The sequence below is a fragment of the Glandiceps talaboti genome, chromosome 5 (assembly GCF_964340395.1).
Source record: "Glandiceps talaboti chromosome 5, keGlaTala1.1, whole genome shotgun sequence".
NCBI lineage: Eukaryota > Metazoa > Hemichordata > Enteropneusta > Spengelidae > Glandiceps > Glandiceps talaboti.
This window is the reverse complement of record NC_135553.1, coordinates 7,970,137-7,981,345: the sequence shown is the minus strand read 5'-3', so window position 1 is coordinate 7,981,345 and position 11,209 is coordinate 7,970,137. Positions and strand designations below refer to the sequence as shown.

Here is an 11,209-nt window from a genome sequence, read left to right as displayed (position 1 = left end):
GGCTTAGGCTTTATTGCCTATAGACAATAATGGCATCTCACGTGTACGGGAAGTGTCGATACCTGATGACAGGAAGTAAAGCATATAGACATGGTGAGAAAAGCGCATATTTAATTCTAGTAGTGCCGCTACCTTGTAACCTACAGTCGATGCAGGAACGGGACGCGATACTGACCATGATTGTCAGAATCGTTTCTATACGAACATGAATTTTTTCCTCGACTGTTTTCCTTTCCTCAGAATCATCTCCCTGGTAAGTATCAATGTTGACAGGATTAGGCAAGAGCTACTTCTGACATAACAAAGGTTACCCCTAAACTACATGCAGCAACTACATGTGTGTCACAAAAAGTTCGCTCCAAATTACAAATTTGTAGATACCAGTACAACACTTCATTCAGAACTTCGCCATAAAAGCGATCCCTTCGACATCATTTAACAACTGCTCACTTCACGACCTGACAACAACGCCTTTTGTTTATCCATGGATATATTAGGGGGGGCGAGGCTAATACATCCATGCATGGATGTATTAGTGACTAATACATCGATAATCCATGGTTTATCTAACTGATCTGAGAATCCGTGCATGGGTAATGGAGTTAGGTTTAAAATGCTATAATTTCTATTTGGTGAAGGACTGACACAGAAGTATCTAGTTTGGGTTGGGGTTAGCTCTGGAAATACATGTATGCGTGCTGATATTAAACTCCAACACACCTCCATTTCAGAGTAATGTGTCAGAGTTATCAGAGTACATTTTTCCAGAGTTAGATTTGGGTGAGCCAAATTCATGGTGTGGGAAGTACTCTTTTTTGACAAACTTTTTAAATTATGAATGACAGTACTTGTAATCTGTTTGTTATCTTCCAATGTGGGTTTATAATCTGATGGCGTTGCACTTAAATTAGTACTTTTTACAAATTGTGAATACTCTCCTTGTATATTTTCCAGTGAGATGTAGTAACTTTTATCCTCAAACAAACTTCATTTCCAAGATCATATCGAGGCATATAGTATCATCAAGAACTGGAGTACCTCATGTATGTATAGTTGGCAGTGGACCAGCTGGATTTTATACAGCTCAGCAGATACTAAAGGTAATTAAAGTGTACATGTACATTACTTTCTTGACTATGGAGGGGAAATCACTGTGTAGGGTTAGTCTACACTCTCTGATATCATATATAAGTTCACTCTAACACCTTTGTTAATTTTATGTATGTTTTCTTACAGAACCACAAGGAAGCTCATGTTGATATGATCGAGAAGTTACCAGTACCATTTGGTCTTGTCAGATTTGGTGTGGCACCTGACCATCCTGAGGTTAAGGTACTTGTCATCAAACAAGTGGGATGGTAATGCTACATGTATATATTTGTGTATATCCTTTATGCAAATGATATACCATCCCCATGGAAGGTTTACACCAAGGTTTTGACCAGGAGATGACGTGTACACACTCACTCTTGCTTGTGCACATGTTATGCTAACTGGTAAAAATCAAGGGTATACTATACATGTATCATCCATTCTGGTTTAATTGCTATATATACATATTACACTGACAGTCTGTGTACAATGTATGTTGTAATTCACCATAACACTTTATGTTCATTGGGGAAGACTGCACGATGTCACACAAGCTCAATAAATGAACTCTGCTCTGTTCATTAAGGTTGAGAGGGGGTCTGGCATCTGGCATCAGTGTGATTGTGGAACTTCATTGTCATACTTCTAACCAAATTTCAAAACTTGCACACCTTTAGACTTATTGTAGAATATGCTTTGGAAATAAACTGTTTAAACTTCTACTTTTACTTTTACTTTTTTCAAGAAAACTCCAAATTAACCTCAGTTGAAATTAATGCAATAAAATAACAGTACAATTTTGTTTATAGAGAGGTCTACATATCATGATATTGAAATTAAGTTATTTTAGAATCCCATATTGATATAGAAAACAAATACTGAGTTAACTCCATGGGAAAGTAAAAGATTTGCAACTTTCTTGAAAACAAAGACGGTTTTCTTGAAAACAAAATTCATTTGATTATTTCAAAAGGACCAGAAACAGCTGTCATATGGCACAGTTTGGAGAGATATTAAGAAAACTGGTTTTCAGGGTAATTTGTCTATGTCCCCAAGGCATGTGTGTAGTTGTATAGCACTTACAAATAATCATTCCTGACATAACTTTTTTTCTTTAGAACTGCATAAACCAATTCACAAAGACAGCTCAAAATGAAAGGTTTGAATTCATTGGAAATGTTACTGTTGGGAAAGATATTAGTGTTGCAGAATTGAGAGACGCCTATGATGCAATTGTTCTGGTAAGTACATCATTTTTCTTAGAAGTCAAAAACTATATAGGATGGTTTAAAATTAATGATAACGAATACATGTATGCTATTGTCTGGATGCCAACATGTTTTCTAACTAAACTACGTCTGGTCAAAGTCCCTCAATCAGCACAAAAAGTTGTTCATCCAATCAGTGAACCCCACCTGTTATAGCTATGTAAACAGTGTATAAGTAGCATCCTGAGCTTACAAATATACCATATTTGGACATTACATAACTGCCCCAATAAACACTAACTTTATGAGGGACTGTGTTATTGGTTAGAATGTTGTGATTGATTAACAAAAAGACATGATGTTAATGACTGTGTGGGTGGCTGTGGATGAATTTTAAATTGCATCTCATGCATCTCGGGACTTCTAGAGTAACAACTTTAACTATGCTGTGAGTGGAGGTGTAAATGGTAATGATACTGTATAGGAACTAGACCATGTATGCTAATGCTAGAACACCCACTTAGCCATTGTACCTAGATAACTGCAATGCAGATTATATCAGCAGCAATAAATTCTGTGGGTAGATCATTTATTTATTGCAAATAAATGCATTATGTGTGCTGAATGTTTCATTTTTATACAAACTGTTCTGTATACAATTGTTATTTTTCTTAAACTTACTCATTGTGCTGTTTTCGACCAGAGCTGTAGACTTTCACATCAGGATCGTTGAGATGAAAAACTAAGCCTAAACAAAACTATCATATAATTATGTCCATAAAATGCCATGCATAAGATAAGTGTTAATCTTTTTGTTCCCAATTGGCAGAGTTATGGAGCTGATGATGACAGAGTGCTTGGTATTGATGGTGAAAATTTACATGGGTCGTACTCTGCAAGGTCATTTGTTGGCTGGTACAATGGTCTGCCAGAAGATCAAGATGTAAGTTTATGCAGCAATTTCATTATCCAACTACAACCAGGACATTTCAACAACTTGTCTGGTCTTTTTGTGCAGAGGCATAACTTGTAGATGTTGGAACTTCACGGAATACTACGTATAGTATCATAGAAATTATCTGATTGCCATAATAATCCTCCCAGTATGTTACCAGGAATATGCCATAGAACGGCCATCAGAAAAACAAAAGATTGCATAATTTGACCACTAGTGGTGCTGTTCAGGGACAGCCTTTTTACCAGAAGTGATGATTATCATACTTGTACTGTAGTCACCTTTGAAAAATAATAATTTCCCAGTATTTCACACCAAAGGATGGTTGCATTCTCAACCCAAATGTTTTGCTAACTTTTTTGTGATCACATAATTTTTAGGACTTCATGGAGATGTATCAGTCTTAATTTATTTACTGCTTCAAGGAATGTCATGTGATTTTAGCTTTAATACTTCCTTATATGAGGTGCCCTCTTGTGCCCTTTCTTTTGAAAATGCCCTTCAAGGTTGGGAACTAGAAAATGGCATATATAAAAGGGGTATGACACTCCAGGAAATAGACATTTTCGTAAAACTATGGACAGTCATTTCATGATGTTACATCATCTACAATTACTAGCGATTTCAGAGAAGCATCAAGTTGATCTTGTGCCTTTATAGGGTATCGTTGCTATGGGCTATTGCATCACGGGAGTCAGTAGAAATAAAATATTTAAGTCGCACACTGAATATTCATGAGTCCTGAGTGCCTTTATAATATACCCTTCAGTTTAAAGTATTCTCATGAATATTCATTGTGCAACTTGAATATATTATTTCTACTGCCTCCCATGATACAATTTTCCACAGTAAAGATACCCTAATTTCAAGGCACAAGATCAACTTGACGTTTTTTCTGACATCGCAAGTAATTGTAGGTGATGTAAAATCATGGAAATGACTCTCTAGAACCCATAATTGATGAAAATGACTTTAGTTTCTTTAAATAGCATCCCCCTTTACAATAAATTCTATATAGTATGAACAGTATGATGCGATTTGCATTTTTTTTTCATGCAGCTAAATCCAGATTTGAGCAGTGATACAGCAGTGATTATTGGTCATGGTAATGTCGCATTAGACATTGCAAGAATACTATTAACACCAATAAGTATACTCAAGGTAAATATTTATGATACTGGCAAACAATATATACTATCATTAAAATTTCAAAGCTATACATTAAGTGTGCTAGAAAGGTATACTTTGTGTAATTCACACACAGGGATTTGAAATTTGCCTATTGATTTTTTTTTTGTAAATTTTATTTTTTAAATAAATTTGTCATTTTATTTAGTATTACAACTTTTATTACTTTCTACAAGCTGTTGTCATAACTTTTGAACTGAATGTTTTGAAAAACTGGTTGTTTATTTGTAATTGAATTGTGATTATTCGGGGGGGGGGGGGGGAGGGGGTTGATGTTGGACAAGCTGAATAGATTTTACTATTATTAATTAATAATGACTGCTGATGATGAGTGTCCTCAGGTGCAAATTATTCATTGTACCTTCGCCCTCAAGTGGTGAAACTTTGGGAGATATATAAAAAAGTAGAAATTGGTAAACAATAGGCCAATTTCAAATCATTGTGATTTGTAGCTCGATGCATGTTGTCATGTCAACCAACATACATTACAAGTTATTGACCAGAAAGAAACGTTATACTTACCTTAGTCATGTGTCTGACAATAGCATAAATCTATGTGTACATACACATTTTACAGTGTACTACTGAGTAGTTCTTAGCAACACTTGAATGGCAATGTCATCACTACATGACTTATTTTCCAAATTCAATAAAAAGGTGTTGATTTGTTTTTTACAGAAAACAGACATTGCACAACATGCGCTTGAAGCTTTAGAAAACTCCAGGGTGAAAACTGTTTATTTGGTTGGAAGGAGAGGACCCTTACAGGTAGCATTTACAATTAAAGAATTAAGGGAAATGACTAAACTGCCAGATTGTAAAGCTGTATTAGATCAACACGATTTCCAAGGTCTGGCAGCTGAGGTGCCAAGTGAGTACATCGCTAGCCTATCAGATTATTATGTTATCATTATCACAGCCTATGTAGTATTTAAAATATATCAGAATCCTATGACATGAGAACCAATGTGGCGTGCTCAAGGTATCTGTATGAGTGCTTGTAGTCTTAGCTGTGTCAGTTACAAGTGAAGAGAGTGAAGGTTCAGCAGAAAATACAACAAGTAAAATACCATGAGTTCCCACACTAGTAACTTTCCATCTTAGGGTTCTGTTATTGTAACATACATGAATATGATTGTTAAAAACTGCCCAATTCTATAAAAGATTTAACTTCATATTCACATGAATGATGTCATTTACATACATGTATATAAGGCATGCTCACATACTTGAATTATGCATACAAGTATACAATTACAAAATTAATATGTATATAGTATTGCAGTATTGCGCTGCAGGGTGCAGTTATGTGCATGCATACCAATGCAAGTATTCACTGGGACATATATAATAAGTGTATGCTCCCCAGGGAGTTGAGGAAGACTAAAGGGCTGTTGTGCTGTTCTGATCTGAGCCAGGGGTAATAATTGTAAAGCGCTTTGAGCACGGTGTGGGAAAGCACTATATGAGAACCCAACATTATTATTATTACATGTATTATTATAATGCATTTAAATACATTTTTAAAATATAATGTCATCTGTACAGTAGTGAAATGAAAATAAGCATAATTAGTCCCTATATTTTTAGATATTCCAAGACCCAGGAAAAGACTAACAGAACTCATGATAAAGACAGCATCAGAATCACTAACACCAACAGAAGTACAGAAACTTTCAGAAGCAACTAAACTGTGGAATCTTAAATTCCTTAGAAGTCCATTGGAAGTTGTACCTTCTAGTGATGGCAAGAGAGTGGCTGGAATACGATTAGCAATCAACAAATTACAGGTCAGTAATTATGTATTCTGTTCAGTTGTGCCATGGACATTGTGAATATCTGAGACTGTGTGTGTGTGTGTGTGTGTGTGTGTGTGTGTGTGTGTGTGTGTGTGTGTGTGTGTGTGTGTGTGTGTGTGTGTGTGTGTGTGCGTGCGTGCGTGCATGTGTGCGTGTGTGCGTGCGTGTGGTGGTGGTGGTGGGGGGGGGGGGGGGGCGTGAAAATGATCATGATTCAAAGCTACTTATGAATTTGCCATAGGAATTGGAGATGTTGAACCATAGACCCTACACGATAGGGTCTATGGTTGAACTATGACACTGAGTTTCTAGTTTTGGAATTACTCAATGCAAAGTAACAGGATCATCAATTTGTTAATTTAGCCCAAAACATTTAGTTAAAAGTTCTAAATTGAAAAAATTATCTGCTACGTAAATTCATCTGATAATTAGTGGATACATTTCCAGGTTCTGTGTATAACATTTTGGTATAAACTAATATTGTTTTTGGTCAATAGACTTTCACTTTAAAGCTGTTTGGCCATTCTTCTGATACTTGAGAGGTACTGCATGTTTGTTGGGCATCTAATCTGGCCATGCTATTTCTGCTTAAGCAATTCAGACCGTGCCTTAAAGAAAAGGGCTGTGGTTTACGTCCTTTCATTTGGCATGATTCATGACAAAATGATCTTATGATTAAGCAGAAGGTACATGTACATCAACCATGACAATTTGAAATAGTTACTATTTTATTCAGATGCTTAAAAAAGAAAGATCATCATCAACATGTATTTGTTCATAACTCAGAAACAAAAATATGTAATTCTGTTGTCCTCAGAAATCAGGAGATTCAGTGAAAGCCATTACAACAGATGAAACAGAAGAACTGAAATGTGGACTCCTACTTAGAAGTATAGGATACAAGAGTCGTTCTATTGATAATAATATACCATTTGATAAGCAGAATGGTGTAATACCAAATATTGCTGGTAGAGTCAATGATTTGAAAGGTAACGTAGAAATCTTCTTTATTTTAATGTCAGTGTCATTCTCTTTCTTGTACACATACCTGTCATACAACATCACGGTAACTAATTCATTATATTAAAAACGAAAGACTATGTTTGATAATAACAGACCTCGAACCTTGAATTTTGAATTGTCTATTAGACATACCATATATAATACTGTGTGCCCACACTCAAAACACATCAGTTTTGCTGTCTTAAAGTTTGGAAATCCCTGTTATTGAGAAGTCTTCTATTTCAAATTAAATATTTTCACACTTCTCTCTTTTGTTTGTTTGTGATTGGTTGACAGCAATAATCTGTCTCTTCAAACTATACCGTAGCAAATATTTCAGGTGAACTTCTCAACATACCACAATAATGCATTTAGTTTGGTTCTATCTTAACTTGTTGCAAGTGATCTCACTAGCGAAAATGATAGTGCACCTGAAGCGATTGTTCAACTCAGTTTTACACGGACAGTCATCATGTTTCAATTGTCCGAATTTGCTTCTTAATGTAGGTTTTTACTGTAGTGGCTGGGTTAGAAGAGGTCCAACAGGTGTTATTCTTACTACAATGAATGATGGCTTTGAAACTGGCAAATCAGTTTTAGATGATATCAACAATGGAGTTTTAGATATATCAAATTCAACACCTAAAGGAAAGGAAAAGGTTTTACCTCTTCTTGATAACAAAGGTGAGTTCATTTTCCATTCATTTGTATGAATTTCGACTATAAATTATCTTTGACTATAGACACTATAGGAGACGTGTGTGCTGTTAGACTAGTATGATTTACATCTTAATGTTAAGTGAATGTTTATTTGTCATGATTGAAATACCCACTTTGAGCAATCAGATATACATGTTACTGTTACTATGAAGTCTACTTACAAGACACAAACATACAATATTGCCAACTGGTAGCTTCTCTTTTGTTTTGACCAACTTACTAAACAACACAAAGTCAAAAGTCAAACTTGTTGTACATGTAATTTCCAAATCTAACTCATGCAAAACAGATTTTCTGTTTGTCATGGGAACATGATTATCTACACTGTTTGATAATAACATGACAAATATAAGACTAAGCTTTCACTCAAGATTTCAAAGCTTGTAGCCGTACAGGTACTAATTACAAATAAAATCAGCGAATTAACATGTGCAATGTTTATATGCAAATGAGCATTTTTCAGCAGATGTATTATTAGATGAAGAAATTACTTGATTACAGCTAATGCAGCATTACGTTTGAGATATTTGATTTTAAGACTTATATTTTTAACAAAATTGGAATATTTCAATAGGTGTGGTACCAGTGACATTCTCTGATTGGAAGAGAATAGATGAACTGGAAAGAATCAGAGGAGAATCAATAGGCAAACCGAGGGAAAAGTTTGTAACTGTGATGGAAATGTTGGAAGCTGCCTTCGATTGAGAATATCTGATACTGAAACAAGGAGTGCATAGTAAGAGAATGAGAAGAAGGTGGTTGATCTAGATGTCTTCAAGTCAAATTTCAGATTCCGTACAAACTGCCAAATGTTCAGTGGATATAATAATTGTGATTGCAGTCACATCTAGAATACATTGTACACTAAATGTTTACAAGTGCAATAGTACTGTTATCTCATTTTATACACACTCCTAACAGACTATCTGTAATAGTGTATGTCTTCCAAACAATTAGCAGCAACAATATAAGAACGAAATCTGGCGTGAACGCTGATCTAGTCCCAATGGTCAGTTCCAAAAGAAGCAAATGACTATTTTTAAAAATCCAAATTGCAAATTGATTCTGTGAGAATATCATTTTAATTTCACAAGTACACAAACCTTATGACATCAACTATTCAAGTAAATTTGGCAGTGCTTCATACTAAAACTACCTGTTTACTTAGCTTTAGACTTCATTTTAAGCATAGTGGAGTCATCAATATGTTTTCACATACACTATATCAGATTTTTTGACAGCCAATGAACCATCACACGAAATATTGATATTTTTTTGACTGTCATAGATTATTCATTGAACCTATATTTACTATAAAATCAAAATTATAAGGTTATTCCTTATGTGAATAAAGTTGTTTCAATTCTTTTTAAATTGCTATAATTGTCTCTAAGTGTTTGGTTATTCAAATGACAAAGAGAGTTTCTTTTGGCCTGAACTTCAGATCAGATATACCTGCATGTTGAAAATAGTTACAGTCTCACCAGTAGACATGAACGCCAAGATTTATACATTGGTGGCCTTTGTAGCAGACTGGATGGCCAACATGGCATGCGTTTTCTCAATACAATCTGCATAATTACTCAAAAATTCAAACAAATGTTTGGTACTCACCAGCAAACGTTAACCATGCAGGAAAATTAGCATAAGATTTGCATATATCCAATGTTGAAGTTGAAGGTTATTTGTATGGCCAACTAGACTACATTTGGTTATTTTGACACAACATAATGTAGGCATTGTATGACTTAATTCTCTCTCTCTCTCTCTCTCTCTCTCTCTCTCTCTCTCTCTCTCTCTCTCTCTCTCTCTCTCTCTCTCTCTCTCTCTCTCTCTCGCTCTCTCTCTCTCTCTCTCTCTCTCTCTCTCTCTCTCTCTCTCTCTCTCTCTCTCTCTCTCAATTGTACAATTGTATCAAACAACATTCACACACTGACGCATTTAAGTTAGTCCAGTAGCAAAGTCTTTATTTACATAATACATGTTTAAATATTAATGTTATTTTGTACTATCTTGATACATTTCAGTATTTACATACAGGAAACAGTACAGATTTTTACAATTTAATTATTATATTTAGGCAAAGATGGTGATTATACTTGATGGCTTATTTGTTTCAACATATGTTATTTGATACACAGTATGCTTAGTCATACAGCCTAATTCATCTCATTTATACATATTTACATAAGTGATAATTATTCTTACGTCATTTGTCTAATTAACATATGCAAATTACTGTCGAAATATCTAATGTGATCGCATGTACCACAATCCTATCACAGGTAAAAATCAATGATTGTCTCAAAGCCTACAATTTGTTCAAGGAAAAAAATAAATATAAGCAAGTCTTACATGTACAATGAAGACCTTATAACCCATGATGATTCCTCGGCCGTTTAGTAACTGGGTTTGTTTTTTGTTTTTTTGTTAAATTTTTAAAAATACACAATATAAGAATAAGAATAACGGGTAATTCATCTGAAGGTATTATTTCGGGTTATTCAAAGAGGCGCAAAAGAAATCCTCAAGAACATAGATTTTCCGTCCATATTTTGTGACATTGACGATGTAACGGTGTTGATGACGTAATGGATGACGTCAAAAGATTGATGTAGGTTTATAAAAAAAAAAACTTAATTCCATTAGTTTTGCTTCAGACCCCATAACCTTTCATATTAAACTAACTTAAGTTATCCATTTTTACGGACTTCATTCGCAATATTCGATCTTCAAAATTACGTAGTACTAGCGCCAATGAAAACATCCACTACAATATTTTGAAAAGGTGATTGACACCAAGTCTTATTGAAAACGTCAAGGTGTATGTAAAACACTTGTTACCAACAAAAAAAAATCAATCCTCAGCTGGCAATAGACTCGACTCTCTACCGTCTTTCGACATTTACTATGATATATTATGTAAAAATGAATAAGTAAAAAAAGTACATCAATGACAAATTTGGCTTTGATAAATCTAAAATCGTTTTGGATATGTCGGCTAAAATTTACTTTGGTTGAACCCCCCCCCCCCCCCCGAAAAAAAGGATGACTCTTTCATAGATCGATGTTTTAACGTCACCCGGTTTTTTGACGTCAGCAGTATACAAATAATGATTGGATTATTCATGTAATCTGGTCATTTTAATAGTTATTTAGTTTATTTTAAGTTGAAAATTGTCATGACCTTTTCATGACCATATACATCCGGGTACTGTGTGGTTCCTGAAGATCGTCAATGATGC

General features: G+C 34.7%; 1 protein-coding gene across 1 annotated transcript; it reads left to right on the top strand.

Annotated features, from left to right (window-relative positions):
- Nucleotides 1-29: 29 nt before the first annotated feature.
- On the top strand, nt 30-8,695 carry LOC144434963 (NADPH:adrenodoxin oxidoreductase, mitochondrial-like). Its single transcript, XM_078123493.1, has 11 exons — nt 30-93; nt 955-1,100; nt 1,237-1,332; nt 2,211-2,333; nt 3,130-3,243; nt 4,315-4,416; nt 5,122-5,314; nt 6,034-6,233; nt 7,060-7,231; nt 7,752-7,928; nt 8,539-8,695. The coding sequence occupies exons 1-11, from the start codon at nt 30-32 to the stop codon at nt 8,667-8,669; spliced, it is 1,518 nt and encodes a 505-aa protein (XP_077979619.1). The 3' UTR covers nt 8,670-8,695.
- Nucleotides 8,696-11,209: the final 2,514 nt, after the last annotated feature.

Coding starts and splice junctions, on each gene's coding strand:
- LOC144434963 (XM_078123493.1), top strand. CDS start 30: ATGGCATCTCACGTGTACGGGAAGTGTCGATACCTGATGACAGGAAGT. Junction 1,101..1,236: donor CAGCTCAGCAGATACTAAAG/GTAATTAAAGTG, acceptor GTTTTCTTACAG/AACCACAAGGAAGCTCATGT. Junction 7,232..7,751: donor TAGAGTCAATGATTTGAAAG/GTAACGTAGAAA, acceptor TTCTTAATGTAG/GTTTTTACTGTAGTGGCTGG.